Source organism: Palaemon carinicauda, chromosome 6 (genome assembly GCF_036898095.1).
Source record: "Palaemon carinicauda isolate YSFRI2023 chromosome 6, ASM3689809v2, whole genome shotgun sequence".
NCBI lineage: Eukaryota > Metazoa > Arthropoda > Malacostraca > Decapoda > Palaemonidae > Palaemon > Palaemon carinicauda.
Window position 1 is genome coordinate 96,705,853 of NC_090730.1, and position 22,710 is coordinate 96,728,562.

General features: G+C 46.1%; 1 protein-coding gene across 3 annotated transcripts in view; it reads left to right on the top strand.

Annotated features, from left to right (window-relative positions):
- The window catches only part of LOC137642602 (cytosolic Fe-S cluster assembly factor NUBP2 homolog), a 164,827-nt gene that overhangs the window by 18,027 nt on the left and 124,090 nt on the right, over positions 1-22,710 (top strand). For 2 of the 3 annotated variants that reach the window (XM_068375303.1, XM_068375304.1), the window contains exon 2: positions 6,116-6,179. The exons of the other annotated variant lie outside the window; for it this stretch is intronic. In XM_068375303.1, the coding sequence (XP_068231404.1) occupies positions 6,116-6,179 (64 nt within the window). The remainder of the gene's footprint in view (positions 1-6,115; positions 6,180-22,710) is intronic. 3 annotated transcript variants of the gene reach the window in all.

The window sequence follows — 22,710 nt, forward strand, 5'->3', positions numbered from 1 at the left end:
CCTGACATGAGATGGCAGCTGAGGCGGCGAAGAGAACGAACTGATATCTAGGATTTTTCTCTTGCCTACCTACATATTAGGCTAACAGCCACATCAAGCAACTGAGGAATCCTCAGATGCCAGGGAAAAACCAGACTAGGCAAAGGAACCAAAGTGCCACGGCAAGGGGGATGTAGCCTAACAGGGAATAGGGAGATTGATAACCTTAGAACCCTCACCTAAAGTATCAACAAACAACTCCATGGGTTCAGAATCAGCGGAGTAGTCAGGATCAGTTCTTGCAGCGTTCAAAGGCACAATCCATTTCTGCTGTCCATTTCAGTTTCTTGGTCCCTTGGGATTTTCATCCTCCAGTCTTCGCAGATAAAGGTTTGGCTATATGTGAGCACATAGAGATAAACTTCCGTTGAAAGTTTACCAGCCCCAAGAAGCCCTGTAGCTCATGATAGTGGTAGGTTTAGGGAAATCCTCCACTTTCTGGATATATTCTGATAGCTTACGTCTACCAGAACGCCAACCATATGACCATGATACTTTACCCTGGCTTCAACCCATGAACACTTCCCGAGTTTTATCTTGAGCCCATACCTCTAGAGAGTAGCCAATACTTATTCAACCAGTTTCATGTGTTCCTCGAAAGAAGCTCCAAGGATTAAGATGTCATCAATGGAGACTGTCACCTTGGCTTTCGGGAACACTTTTAGAATACTCTGCATTTTTCTTTGGAACACTGCAGGTGCATTCTTCAGCCCAAATGATAAGCGTCTGAACTGCCAGTGCCCAAAAGTGATAGTAAAAGCTGTGTTTTCTTTACTATTCTCTGCCAACGGTAATTGGTAGTATCCACGAACCAGGTCAAGGGTTGTAAAATATCTGACTCCTTGTAACCCAAATAAAGTATCTGCCATGTTTGCAATTGGGAACTTATCAGAGACTGTCAACTTATTCAGTCTATGGTAGTCCACACACAACCATATAATGTTGTCCTTTTTGCAGACTGGAACAATGGGTGAAATCTAAGGAGAGATTTTGGGTTCAATAATTCCCAGTTCATGCAACTCCTTGCATTGTTCTCAATGACGTCAGCGACAAGTTTTGCAAACTGTCAGACCATCTGATAAATGGGTGTCTCGTCATACAGGTGGATATATATTGGTGTGCATGAGCATTCTCCTACATCATTGTCACTTGTACTGATGACAGGAAGATGACGTCGAAGCATCTGACATAACTGATTGTTCTGGGAAGGGTCCAATTCGTGTGAGCTTAATTCAGGTGTCAGGTTGCACTTCTGTGTTATGTGGCAGAATAGAGTAGCATCCTTCATTGTCATGGTAAACACCTTCCCCAAGAGATCACCCTTCTTAATCTTGGCAGTTTCTTTAGACAAATCCTTGATTAAAACCCAGTCTTTTCCATCTTTAAGTTCTATGATGTAAGGGATCGCTGTAGCTTTTCTTGACAAACTGAGGGGTTATGATGTCGCCATCATAATACATCTCCAGTCAACAGTTGGACAGACAAGCAGGGCACCTAAAAGAGGTATCAAGCCTTTTAGGAAAATCTACAGTGACAGGACAAGTACGGGCTCAATACTGATAATCCTGATTGAATCGGCCGCGTGACTTCAAGGGCGGAAAGCACTTGCTGATAACAGGCTCTACGTATTGAGACATAATACTCCCAAAGAGGTTCTTGGGGAGTACCGCCAGTGCTCAACCGATTTTGGGGTCCGTCAACTATCACTCATTTTCTCTCAAGAACTGGTAACCAATCATCATGTGCTCAGCAATAGTTCCTGAAGGCACTACATGGAGCACACTTGGCTGACTGTCATTCCATGCAGTATCGGGGTCAACAGTACAGTACCTAAGATCTCATGTCTTGTTTGACATAAACCTTTCAGTCCAGTGGTGTCGGGCACCATCTGCAGCTGGTAATCCTGTCCTACACTCTGTGACAGGAGGTTGACCTCAGCTCCAGAGTCAATGAGAGAATCCAACGCTCCTGATGGAAACACAGACAAAGTCACTGGGACAACGGTGAGTGGTACAAAAGCCAACTTCGCCTGGTTAACTGTACAAAGGGATTTCAATACAGCCTCAGTTCCTGCTTCCTCCCTGGAGGAGTCAGTTGGAGAAGCTTTGGAAAGTCTCATGGACAGGTTATTACTGGCCGATCCTGAAAGTCATTTGATGCACAACGATCTTTTGGAAATCAAGATTTCCAACACTGCACCGGAATACTAGGAGCAAGTTCCTAGCACTCACACCCTCCTCCTATGTACAGTAGTCTCATCTTCTACACCGAAGGTCTGGTTTTCAACACCCTGTGATACTCCTCGGTTCTAGATGACTTCCTGGTCATTGACTTCTTGCTCTTCTTCTTCTTCTTCTTAGCAGTCCGAGAAGAAGCACTGAATTCACTCCCACTTCGACTTTCCCTGCTACTGGTTGAAGTAGAGTAGGACGATGGGGTCGAAGTAGCGTTCACATGTACTGCCCTCCACCTAGAAGGAGTCTTGACGGAAGTGGTTTCCTTCCCAGGGGTACGGGCTGTAGCTGGCCTTTGGACTGGTGATCTGTTGCCCACACTGTGTGATATGGTGATTAGCCTAGCCACAATGTAAACACAGGTTGAGGCATCTGCGGCACTCATTCACAATGTGTTCTGGTTTTTCGCACCAATTATAATACTTCATCTGGAACTGAGGAGACCTATCCATGGTGCACGATGGCAGAAGGCGCACTTCCACAGTTGCAGTCTTGGTGATAGGCTGAGGAGGAGTGTGAAGGTCGACTCGGTCGGGCGCAGGTAAACGATTTGGGGCTGCCATGGCAAACCTGTCGGCTTATGAGCCGTGTCATGACTATCCCCCACGATTAATGGCCAGGGGCTCTGCCTTCTGGCTTTGCAGACAGGATGCCTCATCGAGAACACCCAACAGGTGTAGGACATCCGGCCAAGTGGCCTGACAGCCAACAGAGACGTTGATGGTGGCCAGAGATTGTTCCAGCCAACTCACAGCTTTGCTCAGAACCATTTTGAGGAGCTTTTGTCTCAGGTCTTTCTGGTCCAGCCTATGCTGAGGGCTGGCTGACTTGTACAAGGAGGCCAGCTGCACGGCATAAATCTTCAACAGTTCTCCCTCCCCACAGGTGACTCTGCTGAATCAGGCTTTCCTCCCAGTATCACGTCTCGCTGGGGCTTCTTGGCACCAGTCGAGGAGGCGTTCCTTCATATTTGATCTCCCCCTTCATTTACATTCATAGCTCAGCTGTCCACTGACTGGAGCTTCCTGTGGTATATCTACTGGCATACTAGGCCTCAAAGTCCCTCAGGAATTGGACAAAATCTTTACCATTTTCTAGCTGGAAGATCCCAGGCTTGGGGCTCTTCCTAGAATCAAGGGCCCTGAACAGGTCACATAGATGGAGTTCTGACTGGAGGGACTGAGTGCAGTAGACAGAGACACCATCAGCCGAGCTGACACTGAAGCAGGAGCAGGAAGTGTCTTCAGAAGTATCACTGGCAGAATCTTCATACAGTAGTTGACATTACGGGTATGGCTGGTCTGGTATTTTCTTTGGCCGGGCATCTGCGCTTTGGAATAGCCCCTGTCTTGGCAAGAACTGCCACAGTTGTAGCTGCTGGAACCTTTTTCGTCCTACTGGACATTGCCGGGTCAACCGAGAACTGCTCCCTTAGTCCACTGGTCGATATCTCTAGTGGGCTAAATGGGTTGGTTGACGAAGCAGGTGGGAAGGCCCACTCCAAACAGGAGGCTCCCAGGAACCTGGTACATACAGGTGAAAGTATGGTTGTGAACCCTGGAGAGGGTTGGAGACCTCCAATCACTGGTCCCTTTCCATTATTATTACAGTATTATTATTATTATTATTATTATTATTATTATTATTATTATTATTATTATTATTATTATTATTATTACAAGCTAGGTTATAACCCTAGTTGGGAAAGCAAGATTCTATAACCCCAAGGACTCCAGCAGGGAAAAATAGCCAAGTGAGGAAAGGAAAGGAAATATACTACAAGAGAAGAATAAACAATCAAAATGGAATATTTTCAGAATAGTAACATTAAATTAATCCTTCAGTTTAGAAATAAGAGGAAGAAAAATAAGATAGAACAGTATGCCCGAATGTATCCCCTAAGCAAGAGAACTCTAATCCAAGACAGTGGAAGGCCATGGTACAGAGGCTATGGCATTACCCAAGACCAGAGAACAGTGGTTTGATTTTGGAGTGCCAGACCATTGACATTTGGCCTAGCCGGGGACGTAAAAGGAGCACTGATGGTCACTGTGGTTATGACCCCAGTGGCAACATGAAATGCTAGCAATGACTCAATGTTCTCTAACGCTGCCACCTGGAGGGTCGGGGACCCTACCTGAGTTGCCAGGTCACTCACAATTGAAATGAGGCTCTCCACATCTCATGTATGGCTCTTCTTAGTCTTTCGACCCGTGGTCGACGACGATGCCATATCTGAAGGCTAGGTGCTTCCCGGGTCTGGGTGCCAAAAATTATGTAGTGGTTTGTGGACGGTGGCCTTACATAGCTTACAGACTTTCTAGTGTCAGAATGCTGACCACACTAACTTCCCACTACACAAAAGTACGGTGGAATTCACAGAGATCTGGGGAAACGGTAAACAGTCAAGAAAGAAATGGACACTGGGCACCATCCCTTGATTTTATACTGGGCAAGGGGACCTAGCGAGAACCTTAGACCTTCCCTGCTATTCTATCTTGAGTATACTGTCTCTCTTCCACCTATACTCTGTACAGAGACCTTGAGAACAATGAAACAACTAGATTTTTAGGTAAGATCTTTTATAATTAAAAGAATGAAAAAATTTAAAAGCTGGGACACAAGGCCCATTATGGAAGGAAATTCATACTGCATACATATATAAAAATGGTTTATTCCAAAATGAGAAAAAAATGTAATTAGAAAAAAATGTGCAACAATATTGAATGACTTGAACAGCAATTACTAGACTAAAAATGATTTAAAAAAAAGAAAAACTATCTGCTCACACATTGGGCACTCCCCTATCAATACAAAGCCACCACCAGGAACTTGTTATTCCTGAAGTCCACACATAAAGACAAGATATAAAAGGCAAAAGTCGTTCTTCAAAATACTGTTCCATCCGGGTCATGAGACACATCTTAGAATTGTTAACATCAAAACAGTCTTTTTGGTCAAAGCACATAAGAAAGCTTCAAGCTAAGGAGAACCCCACAATATTGTAGTTCATAATTTGCATACACAGTCAACACGGTTGGGATATTAATAACTCTTAAAGTTTGTCTGCCGCTGAACCTTTTTCTGTATCTTTTTGGTCTCTTGTTTCTGGGGATGAGGATGTGAAACATTACTCAAGGAAAGATTGTGTCTATAGGAGAAAAGGTAATTACCCCATGATGGGAAAATGTCTGTCAGTGATAAGAGTAATTACACCATGGAAATAATACATAGTAAATGGTGTCCAGCCTCTAGCCTATTTTTTACTGAAAGGTCCACTTACTTTCTGTGAAGTATACAGAATCAACAAACACTATGGTAATGAGCGTTGGAATAATTTGTATTTTTCCTAGCAATTCTTGTATTTTTTTTTACACCGTCAGCCTCTAGTAAGTTCATGCAAAGCACAGAGCCCCACCCCTGGTCAAGTTACCAGCCAGTTGGTTAGGACTTCCACCCACCTAATGGTGAGTCTCATATTTAGAGTGAAAGGCCTATAGGTGTCAGAACAAATGAAAAGTTTGGAAATAATTTGTATTTTTCCTAACCATACATACCTTGAGCTTTTTATTCATACTGGCCGGCCATCACATATCCCCCTGTAAGTCCTGTTTGTAATAAAAAATGACGTCATATCACTGGTGAATGTGGGAGCTGGGTAGCTGGTCTACCCCCCCCTGCTATCCCTTGTTAACTAGCAGCAGGGTTGTTTATCCTGTTAAAATTTTTATGGTTCAGCTTTGCCGGGGTATTATTTCCATTTACAAAGCTCAAGGTTTGTAGGGTTAGGAAAAATACAAATTATTTCTAAATTTGTCATTTTAGGTGTTAAATCATTTCAGACTCTTGCTGGCAAAGTAGCAGTTTGTGATGGGTGCCCGGGAAAGGACTTGTGCTTATCACAAGGTATGTAATTTAATTCTATCTGTAATAGATTCACATAATATTGAGGGGTGAATGTATTGTTAGTGATAGGAGTCTTTTCTCTTGTGTGATGTTTCTTTGTGCTACTAAGTTTTATATGCTTATACTATCAGAGCTTCCACATGATAGTTCAGGTCCTTTAAGAACGTATATATAATTGTCAACTTGGACATTGCTGACACCCAAACATTCATATAGCTTATCAATTGTTCCCACACGAATGCAAATCCTTGTCCTATAATAGGAAGGAGTATGATTTCAGTGAAGCTAGAAACTCGTATGTTAAAATTTGTAATGAGGTTTTGGTAGTTATATGTGGGTGCCAGGGAAACCATGCCCCCCCTCCAGCTCACTGAGTAGCCACTTTGATTTTAGCTGCTGAGTAGTACGGACTTATTCTCAGTGTGACCAAACTTGGCTGTATTAATTATTCTTCTTTATGCTATCAAATTGCAGTGTGATTGATTTAATGGAGAAACCAGGTGCTGGTATATGGTTCTGCCCAGGTGTATTAGGTTAGAATTATGGCATTTTCATGAGCAGGATCAACGTGGATCCATTTTCTTTGTGCCCTTGTTGTAGAGGTCATGATAGTATGCAGTCATCCTCATGTAAGGAGCATAGAGAGTGGCTATCTTTGTATTGGCTGTAGTATTGCAAAAGGAGGAAGGAGTCAAAATGAGATTCTTCTACTTTGGGGTTTTTCTCGAAGTCGAAGGAATCTGCAGGACCTCTCTTCTCTCCCTCCATCTCCTTCTGGCTGGATTAAGGAGAGAGATGATGACTCCGACCTTCCTTTAGGGCAAGCTCCGATCTGCTTCCCTAGAGAAGCAGGTAGTTCCCATCCTTCTCCTCTTGATGAGTCCGACATTGTGTTTTTAGATGATACTGCTAACGACAATGCATTGACACTTTGGCATTCTTTAGGTCTTGAGGGCATTTAATCTACGGAGAAACTACGGCAAGCCCCAGCAACATTTAGGACTAAGTTTTCTTTTGCTGTTCCATCTTCCCCTGCCGCCCTGCAGAGGAAGCCATTGATGTGACCAGACTCTGATGATGTGGTCATCATACCACCTGACCTCGGAAAGGTACCTCAGTAGTAAGAAAGATGCTGGTTAAAAGTGCTCTGCAGTTGGCACAGGATGGATCTCCAGGCTTCTAAAGTTACCTGCTCCTCATGGAAAGGTTAACTTGGGGCTGGAGGCAGATTATCGACCTCCCCACCTTGAACAAGTTTGTATTACAGTCTCTATTCAAGATGGAGCCGGCAAGCACTCTACGAGTGGACATCATTAGGAATGACTTTATGGTCGTTTTAGATATTCATCTCTCTTCCAGGAAGTTCCTCCACATCGTCCTCCGGGGGAAGGTTTTCCAGTTCAAAGTCCTGTGCTTTGGACTGTTGACCACCCTCTAAGTTTTCACTGGAGTGTTAACACTTGTTTTAGTTTGGGTTTATGCAAATGGGATATGCCTTCTGAGATACCTAGGTGATTGTCTGATCCTTTCTTCCTCTTGTAGACAGCTCCTTTCACATGGACGAAAGCTTCTTTCCTTTCACTACAATTTGGGGATCGTGGTAAATCTAGAGAAGGACATCTCATGCCAAAGCAGAGGATGGAATATTGGGGATGTGGATAGACAAAGCGATAGGGAGAGTCGACTTCCTAACTGACAATTGTGTCAGCAGACTCAAGAACGTAGCGCAACCTTTCCTGTGTCAGCAACAACTACCGGCTCAACATTGGCAACAGCTATTGGGACGCCTCTCGTCCCTGGAGAACCTAGTGCCACACGTGTGTCTACATCAGCAGTTACTTCATTTGTGCCTGAAAAGACACTGGTCAGCAGCCACTAATCTCCCTCACCATTATTTCCTTTAGAACAAGAACTAAGGGACAACCTAGACTGTTGGCTGAAGGACGAGAACCTCATAAAGGTGAATCCTTTGGAATGTTCCCCTCAGGAAATGCTACTAATTATTAATTTATCAAAGGAATGCTGGGCAGTACACCTATGAAAAGAGATCACCACAGAATGCTGGTCCACAGAAAAGAAGAGCCTGCACAGCAACCTGCTGCAACTGATGGCAGCACTCCTGGCTCTGGAAACTGGCTCTGCAAACATTCCAACAGCATGTGATATGCTACTCAATAGCACTGATAAGTGGTAACACTACCGTAGTGATATACAGTACGTCAACAAGCAAGGAGGTACAGTACTGTTTCACAGCACCTCTACGAGTTGTCAAAGCAAACTCACACATGGGTACTAGAAAATGCTGTAGAGCTGTTGGCAAAATTCATTCCAGGGAAGTGTATTGTAATTGCCAACAAGCTCAGTTGCCAGGAGGATGTAGTTGGAACAGAGTGGGCTTTTCATCCTCAAGTGACAAAGAGCCTTTTGACACCATGTGGTTCCCCAATAATAGACATGTTTGCTATGAGGCTCATCAAGAAATTACCAATTTAGTGCTCATAGATCCCAGATCAGGCAGCAGTATTAGATGATGCCTTTTAACATCCATGGGACAACATAAACATCCCTGATTTTCTGCGGTTTTGCTTGATTTAGGAGTAGTCAACAGACTTTGTTGGCTCCTGGAATCAGCTGAGCGTTGGTGGTACTCCCCGTGAGTGTCTTTTGGAGTATTATGTCCCAATACGTGAAGTTTGTTGTCAGCAACTGCTTTATGCATTTTGAAGTCCATGTGGCCGATTCAATTAGGATTGCCAATATTGAGCACTTACTTCTTCCTGTCACTGTAGATTTTCATACAGGGCTTGACACCTCTTCAAGGTGCCCTGTCTGTCCATCCAACTGTTGGCCAGAGATGTAATATGATGGTGACCAGAGGTGTAATTAGGGTTACTGGCAACTAGGGCAAGCACAGAAAAGGGCGGACTTTGTGATGGAATAAATCTCAAGGATTCTGGATCTGTACCACAGTGATTCAGTTGACAATATAAAGAACAAGCGATCATTATTTCTGTCCAGAGGATATTTTGAGTTTAACAATACAAGTTAACATTACATATTACCAGGGGGTATAATCATGGAGTTTAGTGTTACCAGTATTATTGAAGGAGATATAAATGTTTTATCAAAAAAAAAAAAAAAAACACTGTAGAATTCAAGCTGGATGGAATAATTGGAAAAGAGTGTCGGGAGTGTTGCATGATCGAAGGATAAACTTAAAGTTAAAAGGAAAGGTACATAAAACTGTAGTGAGACCTGCCATGACATATGGTGCAGAGACCTGGCCCATGAAAAAGATCTTTGAGTAGAAAATGAATGTTGCAGAGATGAGAATGCGAAGATGGATGGCTGGGATCACGAGACTGGATAAGGTTAGGAATGACTTGGTAAGGGGAACAACAAAAGTTACAGAGGTGTCAAAGAAAATCCAAGAAAAGAGACTACACTGGTTTAGGCACGTAATGAGGAGAGACCAGGAGTATGTTGGGTGGAGGATGCTGGATATGGCTGTTCCAGGTAGGAGGAGGATGAGGGGGAGACCAAAAAGAAGGTGGATGGAGTGTGTAACAGCAGATATGGAGGAGAAAGATCTCACAATGGAGGACATCAGAGATAGAAGAACTTGGAAACAGCTCTCTAGAAATAGTAACCCTGCATAGCGGGAAAAGCTTTAGTCGAAGAAAAGATATAAATGTTTTACCAACACTATTCTGCAAAAAAAAAGAAAAGAAAAATAGGGATGTATTAGGAAAATGAAACAGCCAAAAGCAATTGGCCTACATAATCCCAAAGTTCTGAATTGATAAACTGTGGAAACTAGCATTGATAAAAACGGTTTAGATCAAATTTTTAAATGCACGCAAGCTTCACAGTGATGCAAACTCGTTAGTTAAAGCCATGGAATTTAGTGATACCAACATTATTAAGGAAGATATAAATATATTACCAGTACCATTCTGCACAAAAATAAATAAATGAAATAATAATTTGATATTTGGGATAAATCTAAAAATCAATGCAAAATCCTGAAATTTGGAACTAAATGAATTACTGTATGTATATTAGCTTGATAAAAAACAGTTTTAGATAAAATTTTTAAATGCACCCAAGCTTTACAGTGTTGCAAATTTGTTAGTCAGAGTACTGATTTTATTGGTTATTCTCTAATAGCCCTTAACAATCAAAGCACTTTCATTAAAACTGAATAAACATAAAAATAAATTGTCAGGGGGTAAAGTCTACCCTGTCCCATTGAGGCTCAGAGATAAGCCATAATCAATTTAAGTTAACTGAAGGAACATTCACAGCTTGAAATTGAAAGTGCTGCTGTGGGTATGAGTTAGATTGGTACTCTTAAGTTAGGAAAAACATTTTCATCACCATATTGTATAATGAATTGGATGAGCATCTCTGGAGTGGAAATCCGAACATTCATTCTACTTGTCAAGAACCTTCCGCAATCTAAGATTTCCTCATAAAGTTCATTACCTTACAAATAACTACTGTAGAATTTGCCATGTAAACAGTTTTCCTTCATTCTCTCGACATCCAGTAATCCTGAAATTTTACTTTTTTTTTTTTAAGAAATTTTCTATATCTAGCAGAAACCCCATTTTGTCTGTAATGTATCTCCAAGTCTTGTGCTACGTTGTTTCATTTCAATATGCATTCTGTCTATTGTACTTTTCATTAGCTGCATGATCTCTTGATTTTTACTGAGGCCTACATCAGTAGCTTTTTCTCTTGGCATACTTTTCTTTATTGTGGCTCTCAGCTCTACCATAATATGACAAATTCGTAAATAATTTGTATTTTTCCTAACTATACAAACCTTAGCTATTTAAAGTGGGTAATTACTTTCGCGTAGCTGAAAGAACAAGCCATAAAATTTTAACGAGGGATTATTACCCCACCGCTAGTTAGCGGGGGGTTAGGGAGGGTAGCTAGCTACCCTCCCCCCTCACACACCTGTGTTGTAGCTCCACTTTTGCTTAGAGGTAGGACTTCATGGGGGACAGGGCTGGCGGGCAAGTTTGATTAAATAGCTAAGGTTTGTATAGTTTGGAAAAATACAAATTATCTACGAATTTGTCATTTGTTCCGTAACTGGAATACAAACCACACTATTTAAAGTGGGTGACTTAACCCTTAGGAAGGGTGGAACAAGTCCCAGCCATACTGGCTTTTGGCTTTGCCCAGGGACTCATTATCTGAGTGTGTCAGCACTCAACAATAAAGAGTCCTTGCACCTTGCTCGCACCTTGCTATGAAAGGGCTGCGGCCTACGTAAGATGTGTGTGAAGGAATATGTGTGACTCGTCCTAGGAAGTTGACCTGAAGTTCTTTAGATGGAAACTTAAGGCTAGGACTCTCCCAATACCACCTCGTCAGGGAATGGGGGCGCGACAGTATTAACTTAATACTAGGAACACAAGGGAACGTGGTTTACCTGCAGAGGTTTGAGGTCAGCTGTGCAGAGAACCCAGGATGCTGCTTTCCCCAAGAGAGGGGAGGATGAAGAAAAGAATAAGGGCCAGGCATAACTTTTCATTCATGCAGACTAAAACCAGGTAACAATGCCCTCAACCCTCTGCTACTTGTCTATTAAGGAGCCTGAGGTTTAAACCAGCTGTTGTGCAGCCACCACAGGGCCAATAGAGAACGTATCGAGCCTCCTGTGGGTCACGTCTTGCAGGTAGTGGGTTGTGAAGGTCGTTTGACGCTTCCACACCCCTGCTTGCAGAACCTGCGTCACTGAGAAGTTTTTCTTGAAGGCCAGGGAGGTAGCTACTCCCCTGACATCATGAGCTCTAGGGCGACGTGACGGAGGAGGGTCAGGATTCAGGGACAGATGGATGGCCTTGCGAATCCATGCTGAGATGGTGTTCTTGGTAACCCTCCTCTTCGTTCTCCCAGTGCTGACAAACAAAGCCCGCACTTGGGGACGAACTGCAGCTGTTCTCTTCAGGTATAGCATCAGACTCCTTACTGGGCACAGTAGGAGATGGTTTGGGTCATCTGTTACGGAGTGAATGAATGAATGATTTAAAGTTTTCAGGCATCCTGACATCTAAGGTCATTGACGCCGAGTTACGGAGTGAAGACTCGAAATTCGGAAGGAGTCGAAGCGAGGGTCCGGCACTCCCGGATTCTGAGTCTTAGTAATAAACTCAGGGACGAAGCTGAACGTTACCTCCCCCATCCCCTTGAATGGGCGATGTCATACGAGAGGCCATAAAGTTCGCTAACTCGCTTGGCTGACGCCAAAGCGAGTAGGAACACCGTCTTCCAAGTCAGGTGGCGATCTGAAGCCTGGCGTAATGGTTCATAGGGAGGTCTCTTAAGAGACCTGAGGACTCGAACCACATTCCATGGAGGAGGTCTCACTTCCGACTGAGGGCAGGTAAGTTCATAACTACGTATGAGTAAGGAAAGTTCTAGCGAAGAAGAAATGTCCACTTCTTTAAGCCTGAAGGCAAGACTTAAGGCTGAGCGTGAAAGGCGCATTTCTTCTCGCAAATACACGAAGAACTCCGCTATTGCTGGAATAGTGGCATCGAGTGGAGAGATACCCCTTCCACGACACCAACCACAGAAAACTCTCCACTTCGCCTGGTAGACTTCTGCGGATGACTTTCGCAGGTGTCCAGACATCCTTTCCGTAACTTGTTGCGAAAATCCTCTCTCTGCGAGGAGATGCTGGATAGTCTCCAGGCGTGAAGCCGAAGCGAAGCTACGGCTTTGTGGTAGATGTTGGCGTGTGGTTGTTTGAGTAGCTCGTGTCGTGGAGGGAGTTCTCTCGGAGGCTCCGTAAGGAGTTGCAGAAGGTCCGGGAACCATTCCGTGTGATGCCATAGCAGAGCTATGAGAGTCATCGAGAGGTTGACCGATAGTCTGGTCTTGTTGAGTACCCTCCTCATCAGACAGAACGGGGGAAAGGCGTATACGTTGATGTTGTCCCACCGTTGTTGGAAGGCATCTTGCCAGAGAGCCTTGGGGTCCGGGACTGGGGAACAGTACAGTGGCAGTTTGAAATTCAACGCTGTCGCGAACAGATCCACAATCGGGGAACCCCACAAAGTCAGGACTTTGTTGGCTACTTGATGATCCAAAGACCACGCGGTACTCACTATTTGAGACGCTCTGCTCAGACTGTTGGCGAGCACATTCCTTTTGCCCGGAATGAAGCGAGCCAAAAGTGGAATCGAGTGGACTTCGGTCCATCTCAGTATCTCTACTTCAAGATGGGATAGCTGTTCTGAAAAGGTACCTCCCTGCTTGTTGATGTAAGCCACTACTGTGGTGTTGTCGCTCATCACTACCACAAAGTGACCCGCCAGGTGCTGTTGGAACTGTTGAAGGGCCAGAAAAATGGCCTTCATTTCTAGCAGATTTATATGGAGGCACTTTTCTGATTCTGACCACAGGCCTGAGGTCCTGTGGTTCAGAACGTGGGCCCCCCACCCTTTCTTTGAGGCGTCCGAAAACAGCATCAAATCCGGGGGGAGGACGAGAAGATCCACTCCCTTTCGTAGGTTCTCGTCTGCCACCCACCACTGAAGGTCCGTCCGTTCCGCAAGACCCATAGGGATCAAGACGTCCGGGGAATCGTGTCCTTAACTCCACCGGGACTTGAGTCGCCATTGCAGAGATCTCATTCTGAGGCGACCGTTGGGAACTAGACGGACCAAGGATGAGAGATGGCCTAGTAGACGTAACCACGATTGGGCTGGGAGTTCGTCTCGTCTGAGGAAAGGACTTGCAACCTTCCTCAGCCTTGCTATCCTGTCGTCTGATGGGAAGGCTCTGTGGAGATTGGTGTCCAATATCATGCCTAGATATACCAGTCTTTGGGAAGGAAGCAGAAAAGACTTCTCGAGATTTACCATGATCCCTAGATCTTGGCAAATTCCCAGAAGTTTGTCTTGGTGTCGAAGAAAGGTTGACTCCGGGTCTGCTAAGATCAGCCAGTCGTCCAGATAACGGAGGAGACGGATGCCGATCTTGTGTGCCCACGAAGATATCAGGGTGAACACTCTGGTGAAAACCTGAGGTGCTGTGGAGAGACTGAAGCACAGCACCTTGAACTGGTAGATCTTGTTGTCTAGGCTGAATCTTAAGTACTTCCTTGAAGACAGATGGATTGGGATCTGGAAGTACATGTCCTTCAGATCCAGTGTGCACATGAAGTCTGGTGGTCTCACTGCGAGTCTGACCGTGTCTGCCGTCTCCATGCTGAACGGGGTCTGCTTGACAAACCTGTTCAGAGCTGAGAGGTCGATGACTGGTCTCCAGCCTCCAGACGCCTTCTTTACAAGAAAGAGTCGACTGTAGAAGCCTTGGAGAGCGTCCTTCTTCAACATGGTCTTGACTTCTGCCCAAAGGGCTTGCCCTCTTGCCGATCCCATGGCAAGATAGCTCAACGACACTGGATTCGCTGTCAGGGGAGGAAGAGATGTTATGAACGGGACGCGATATCCTTGGCTGATCACGGAGATCGTGCAGGAATCGGCCCCGAGTTGCTGCCACCTATTCGCGCAACTTTGGAGGCATCCCCCCACTGGTGGACATGTGGGGGGACTGCCAATCCTAGCGTTTGCGGCCTCGGCCACTCCCCCTAGGATTCTTGCCTCCCCTGGAAGACTTCTTGCCTCTCCTGTCCTTGACGGGGAAGGGTTGTTTGGACACCGCTGCCTTTGCTGCTATTGCCGGTTTTGTCGTCTTTGCAGGGCGAGGTTGTTGGGGTGCTGGAGGCTTATAGGGCTTTGATGTTAAAGCCCTCTGGAGGAGGGAGTCCTGGTTGGACTTACTCCACCTCTCAGCCGCCTGCTCTACATCTTTCGGCTCAAACAGGCTACTCCCTAAAAGGGAGGAATGTCTGAGCTTACTGACCTCAGTGTTGGGGACCTTCGAGTTGAATCTTTCAGACACCATATCACGGCGTTTCAGGATAGTGTTAGCCCACAAGTTCGAGACTTGGTGGGCCAGAAACTCGATGGTACGAGTGCCTGAAAGAAGGAAGGTCTCCAAGGCCTTCCTGGTACTCTCCTTAGACAAGTCTTCGGATCGTATCAGGATGCCAAGAGATCCCAGCCAGATATCCAGCCACGAAGTGGCCTGCATGGCACACTTCGCTACCTTCTCCTGGCAGAGAGTCTCCGAGGCCGAGAACGACACTGGCCGGTTGGAGAGTCTCTTGAGAGGGACTCCCCGGGAGAGCTCTTCCACCGAGTGGTGGAGGGGAAGAGCTAAACAGGACTCCTCGATGATTTCAAAGTACCTCCTTTGATGGACACGAGGAGGTGGGAGGAGTTTGTTTCCGGCACTGGAATGGCTGGAGGAGGCTAGCTCGGAGAGCTGGCTCTCGACCTTATCTCTGGCACCCTTGACCCCCTGGGACCAGGGCAAAACCGCGCTGGTTTTAGGGGGCTTAGGAGGAATCTCCAGATCCGAAAATCCGTTAAGGTTCCTCATCAGAGGCAAAACTTGCCAAAAGACATGCTCCGACTCCTGCGGCTCTCCTCCTGATGGACTAGCAGCAAGGTCTCCAGTCCCCAAAGGCTCTTCTTGGGGGGACTCGTGGACATTCTCCGCGGGCTTAGCTGGTTCTGGTCTGATCCTCGACGAAGATTTCGGAACCGTCTTGGAGTCCTTCGACTCCCTCCTTGGAGGGATGCAGGATTCCAACAAAGATGGTGGGGGCTCTTCTCCGCCTCCACCCGAGGAGACTTCTCGGCGCGAGGTGGGGTTTCTCCCATTGGTGCGATGGGAGAATGCCTCACCTCACGAGAATCCCCTGAGGACGGAAAACCCTCACCCACGGGGGATGGAGAGAAAGTCTGGGGAGGGGAAGGAGCCTTCCTCGACGGCTTCCGAGGAACCAGTTTCGCCCTTGGAGAAGTAACCACGTCGTCCACTCCTCTCTTCCTCTTCAGGAGGGCCGAGATAGCCGCTGATTTGAGGCCTAGTTCAGAGAAGGCGGGCTTGAAAGCCTGCTCAACCGCTCTGATCAAGGGCCCAAACCAGGGCAGCCGACTGACAGCAGCGCTGTCAGAGACACCCTCTGGAGGGAAGGGGATCGTAAGATCCCTAGGAGTGGAAACTACAACTGGGTTTGCCTGAAAAAAAGCTGTAAAAGAGATCCTGGACCTGCCCGGAGATTTCCCTCCCTCTGTTGGGCGCTCTGTCCTGCGCTTGGGGCGGGGGGGGGGGGGGGGGGGGAACGCGATGAAGATGACCTGACGCGTACTGCCAGATCCTGTGTGGGCACGCGCTGTGGTTCGCGCTGGGCATCGCACTGGGTATCGCGCTCGCGCGATAGGCCATTGCCTAGCTCGGGGGGCGATTGCGTGGGCGAGGGAGCGTGTGGGCGCGCGGGCGAGCGATGGCGCACAGGCGAGTGATGGCGCGCAGGAGAGCGATTGCGCACAGGCGAGCAATAGCGCGTAGGCGAGCGGTGGCGCATCGACGAGGGCTCTCGTTGGTGCGCAGGCGAGCGTTGGCGCGTTGGCGCGTGGGCGAACGATGGCGCGCAGGAGAAGGAGCTCGTGGGCACGCAGGCGTCAGAGCGCGTGGGCGCGTGGGTGCGCAGGCGACAGGGCGCATGGGCGCGTAGGTGTCAGGGCGCGTGGGCGCGTAGGTGACGGGGAACATGGGCCCGTTGGTGCGCGTTCCGGAGACCTCGGATGGAGTGCAGCCACAGGACGATGAAGGGCCCGTAAGGGCGAAGCCGTAGGGCGCGTGCGTGCAGGGGGAATATCCCTAGCGCGTGGGCGAGCAGAAGGGCACTCGTCAGGAAACGAAGTTCTGGCAGTGGGTGCGTGGGCGCGCGATGGAGACTGCGGGCGATAGCGCGTAGGCAAGGGATGGCGAGCAGGCGAGGTCTGATGGCAAGTCGGCGATCGTGGAGGAGAGCGCTGGAGAGCAGGAGAGGAAGAAGGTTTCTCCTTGGACCCCTGATCCAAAGATCGAGGGTGAGCGGGCGAGCGATGACGAGCAGGCAAGCGTTGGCGAGCAGAAGAGCGCTGGTGAGCAGGAGAGCACAGACGAGCAGGAGAGCGCTGGCGAGCAGGAGAGCGCTGGCGAGCAGGAGAGCGCTGGCGCGCAGGAGATCGCTGGCGCACAGGAGATCGCTGACAAGCAGGAGATCGCTGACGAGCAGGAGACCGAGGGCGTCCATGGCATGTATCAGGCCGAGGGCGCGCAGAGGTCTGTTGGCGAACAGGAGATCGTGGGCGCGTAGTCTCTGGAACTGCAGGGCGAACAGGAGATTGTGGGCGTGCAGGAGCTCGTGGGCGTGCAGGAGGGCGCTGGCGAGATGAGGCAGCAACCGGTAAGCGCTTGCGCGCAGGCGAACGTTGGCGCACAGGGGAAACCTGGCGCTTAAGGGACTTACACACAATGTGTGAAAGCCCTTTTTGCCCCGAAGGGACCGGTGCCCGTTTGAAAACGGGATGAGTGGGCGCCCACAGCACGTCAGCAGCCAGGAAAGGTGAAGGCAGGTCAGCAGGTCTGGCAGGCGTAGGAGATCGCGAACGATCTGCGGAGAGGTCCAGGTCCAAAGAAGTAGCAGGAACGGTAGCTGAAGGACGAGGTTCCTCTGCGGGGGACTGCGAGGATAAAGATCCGAAGAGGCGCCTCCTAACACCCTTGTGAGGAGAAGGAAGACCTTGGCGATGAAGAGGAAGGCGAGCCTTACGTCGGATGCGTCCTCTGGGAGCAGCAGGCAAACCATCGGCAGTCCTCCGAAGAGGAGTCTCTGTCAGTGAACTCCCCCGGGGGGGGGGGAGAATCACCCGCAGGAGAGACCGTTGGACTTAGATCCTCCCTCGAAGGATGTTCGGAGGGGGGAGCTAAGCCTTCAGCTACAACAGGAGCAGGGGTTTGAACACTCTCATTGGAAGCATCTGCCACAACAGCCTCGACAATAGACAGAGGGTCAACTTCTGCTACCGCCGGTGACTGTTTGACAGCTGCTCCCAACCTGATCATGTCAAACAGGGCTTCCTTGGAGGGCGAACCCTGAAGCCCCAAGGAATCCCAAAGCTGCAAAAGATCATCATTAACAGGAGAAATAATTAAATCCTCCCCGGGGGAGGAGGAGGAGCTGCCTCGCTATGGGAGGCAACTCCCTCTCCCAAACCCCGAGATCGGTCAACAACAGTACGGCCTACGCTACCACTCGACGGCCTCTCACGAGAGGCCGACCGAGTGGGAGCTTCGGAGGAGGTATGGGCTACGGAAGAAGAGTCCTTAGGATTTTCCTTCTTCAAAGCAACCTTTGAAGGAGAAATATCCCGTCTGGACTTTTTCTTCCGGCGCCGAGAAAACCTCTCCCACTAGGAGGTAGGCCATTCCCTACATTCCATACAAACATTATCACTTTCACACCACTGACCCCTACAATAAGGGCATAAGGTGTGAGGATCCGTCTCAATGGGAGACATGAAGGTCCCACAAGGGCGGTCAGGTAACCCAGGCCACTTCCGCATTGTAGAGGCCAACTTCACAACACTCTGAGAAAAAGAAAGAAAAAGCAATGATTAATGGCTGTCAAAAAGGCGAGGGTGAAGGCGGACACGTCTGATCACCACCCGAGCCAAAGTAAAAGTGGAGCTACAACACAGGTGTGTGAGGGGGGAGGGTAGCTAGCTACCCTCCCTACCCCCCGCTAACTAGCGGTGGGGTAATAATCCCTCGTTAAAATTTTATGGCTCGTCCTTTCAGCTACGCTAAAGTAATTACCCACTTTAAATAGCGTGGCTTGTATTCCAGTTACGGAACAAATCATAATTCTAACTAGTTCTGATCTTGCATTGAGCAAGTGATTATAGATTGCTTCTCTGTTTTCAATAAAATACATTTATAGGGCCAAGAGAGATAAGTTCACCATATGTTTAACAGGGCTCCACAAGGCACCAGAAGAATTGGGAGACACTGGCTTACATGGCTGAGGGCTATGAAGTGTGAAGTAAGAGAAGATGAATGGAGAAGTATTGAATTAAAAGCTCAAGATAGAGACGACTGGAGAAATCTAATCGAGGCCCTTTGCGCCAATAGGCGTAGGAGAAGATGATGATGATGATGATGATGATGAGTGCCTACAAGTTTTTGGCAGTATTGTGTAAGTTTATTTAATGGTCTTGAAGTGTCTTTTGAATGCAATCTATTTTTAGTAAAATAAGATTCCAAATGAAAAGTAATGCAAGGAAAGGAAAGGTAAGAATCTGGTGCAACAGCTGACTAGCTTCACTTCTTGTATCTATATTTTCTTTCAGATCAGTTGACATATATTACAGTAGAATAAGCAAGTCATGAAAGTGGTGACAAATTGGTTCTTCTCTAGCACACCACCGGGTTTCAGATCCTGATTTTAGTGTGATTATTATTAGCTTTCCTCAGCTTGTCCCATATCATTGTTGAGCGTGAGGAGAAATTGTACAGTTTGTCTGAGATACAAAAGGTTTACTGTAACAGATTCTTCACTGACTGCTGCGTGAATACAAATTTGATTGAGTGACTCTCACAGTTGACAAATACAGTCTTACTCTTCTTTTCAATGATCCTCTGCTGCACAACATATTTGTGCCCTGCCATGACTACAGCATTGTAATATTGTGATTGATAGTACTTTAGTGGCATATTGTCCTTTTTCTAGCTGATTACATATCACTTCAACTATGCTTGATGCATATTTTTGTTTGACTTCAGTGAAACCAAAAAAGGCCACTTTTACAGTTACTGCTTTTGTCTCTAAGTTTATATCAACATGTCTCACGGTTTTAGACATCTACTCTCATATCCATACACACTGTCAGGAGTAGAATCAAATAAAAGCCTATAGGATTTTCCTCGACGGATATCATTAAATACTTGGTTCCTTGCAGTTGACGATAAGAGTTGCATAAAGATTGTTTTAAAGGACCACTCTTCTCTCTCTCTCTCTCTCTCTCTCTCTCTGTTCAGTTATTGCAATAGGCTGATATTTTCTATTTTACACAGTATATCATGCCAATATATATACACACCTACGCATAGATGTGTTTATGTATGTGTGAAGAATACAAATACTAGCAAGTCTTTATGATACACACACACACACACACACACATATATATATATATATATATATATACATATATATATATGTATATATATATATATATATATATATATATATATATATATATATATATATATATATATATATATATATATCTAAAAACAATTAGAATAGCGCCAACGTATCCCTGCGTGTTGTAAGAGGCGACTAAAAGGGACGGGACTAGGGGACTGGGAACCCCCTCTCCTGTATTATAATCCTGTGAGACATCAAAGAGGTGGAGCTGGGGGGAGAGTGACTGCTCCCCGTACTCTAGTTTTGGGGTGTTTGAATGTGCGTGGATGTAGTACGATAGAGAGTAAAAGATGTGAGATTGGAAGTAAGTTTAGGAATAGAAGGATGGATATATTGGCTTTGTGTGAGACAAAGATAAAAGGGAAAGGTGAAGTGATGTTTGGTGAAATGTCTGGTAGAGTGCCTGGGATTGAAAGGGGAAGAGCAAGAGAAGGTGGGGCTTTATTGCTGAGTGAATAGATGACAGGTAAAGTAGTGGAATGGAAGGAGATATCATCTAGGTTAATGTGGGCAAGGGTTAGGTTGCGTAGGGAATGTTGGACTTTTGTCAGTGCGTATGGGCCAGGTAGTGAGAAAAGTGAAGAAGAGCGGAATGAGTTCTGGAATGAATTGAATAGGTGTGTAGAAGGACTGGGTAGAAGGAATTATGTAGTTGTCATGGGTGACTTAAATGCTAGAGTGGGCGCTAGAAAGGTAGAAGGTGTCATTGGGAAGTATGGCGTACCAGGTGAAAATGAGAGTGGTGAGAGAGTGGTAGATATGTGTGTTGAGAAAGAGATGGTGATAAGTTGTAGCTTTTTCAAAAAGAAAGATAAAAACAAGTATACATGGGTAAGAGTGGTAAATGGAAGAGTGGTAGAAAGGGCATTAATGGATTAAGTGTTGATTACTAAAAGAATGTTTGGAAGATTGAAAGACGTGCACGTGTTTAGGGGTATGGCTAACGGTATGTCTGATCATTTTTTGGTGGAAGGAAAATTAGTTGTAGCAAAAGAGTGGGGAAATAGAGTAGGTGGATGTAAAAGGGAGCTAGTGAGGGTTGAAAAGCTAATAAAACCGGGGGTAAAACGTAAATACCAAGAAAGGTTGAAAATGGCATATGATGAAGTGAAAGTAAGAGAAACTGATAATTTAGAGGAGGAGTGGAAGTTAGTAAAAGAAAATTTGGTTGGGATTGCAAGTGATGTGTGTGGCAAGAAGTTTGTTGGAAGCAGCATGAGGAAGGGCAGTGAATGGTGTAATGAGGAAGTGAAGGTAAAAGTGGAAGAGAAAAAGATGGCTTTTGAAGAATGGCTGCAGAGTAATAGTGTAGAGAAGTATGAAAGATATAGAGAGAAAAATGTGGAAGTAAAGTGCAAGGTAAGTGAGGCAAAGAGGGTAGCTGACCTGAGGTGGGGTCTGGGATTGGGTCATTCATATGAAGAGAATAAGAAGAAGTTTTGGAAAGAAGTGAAGTGAGTAAGGAAGGCTGGTTCAAGAATTGAAGAGACAGTGAAAGATGGAAATGGAAGGTTGTTAAAAGGAGAGGAGGCAAGGAGAAGGTGGGCGGAATATTTTGAAAGTTTACTGAATGTTAAGGATAATAGGGAGGCAGATATAACTGCAGTTCCAGGTGTTGAGGTGCCGGTAATGGGAGATGAGAATGAGAGAGAGATTACAAGAGAGGAAGTGAGGAGAGCACTAGATGAAACGAGAGTAGGAAAAGCATCTGGTATAGATGATGTGAGAGCTGAGATGTTGAAGGAAGGGGGTGTGAGTACTTGAATAGTTGGTGAGATTGTTTAATATGTGTTTTGTGTTGTCAATGGTACCAGTAGATTGGGTTTGTGCGTGTATTTTACCACTATATAAGGGTAAGGGAGATGTACATGAGTGTTGTAATTCAAGGGGTATTAGTTTGTTGAGTGTAGTTGGAAAAGTGTATGGGAAAGTACTGATTAATAGGATTAAGGATAAAATAGAGAATGCAATCTTTGAAGTACAGGGTGGTTTTAGAAGAGGTAGGGGTTGTATGAATCAGATTGTTACAGTTAGGCAGATATGCGAGAAATATTTAGCAAAAGGTAAGGAGGTGTATGTTGTGTTTATGGATCTGGAGAAAGCGTATGATAGAGTTGATAAGGAAGAATTGTGGAATGTGATGAGGTTATATGGAGTTGGTGGAAGGTTGTTGCAAGCAGTGAAAAGTTTCTACATAAGTAGTAAAGTATGTGTTAGGACAGGAAATGAAGTGAGCGATTGGTTTCCGGTGAGAGTGGGGCTGAGACAGGGATGTGTGATGTTGCCGTGGTTGTTTAACTTGTATGTTAATGAGTTGTGAAAGAGGTGAATGCTCGAGTGCTTGTACGAGGATTGAAACTGTAGACGAGAATGACCATGAATGGGAGGTAAATC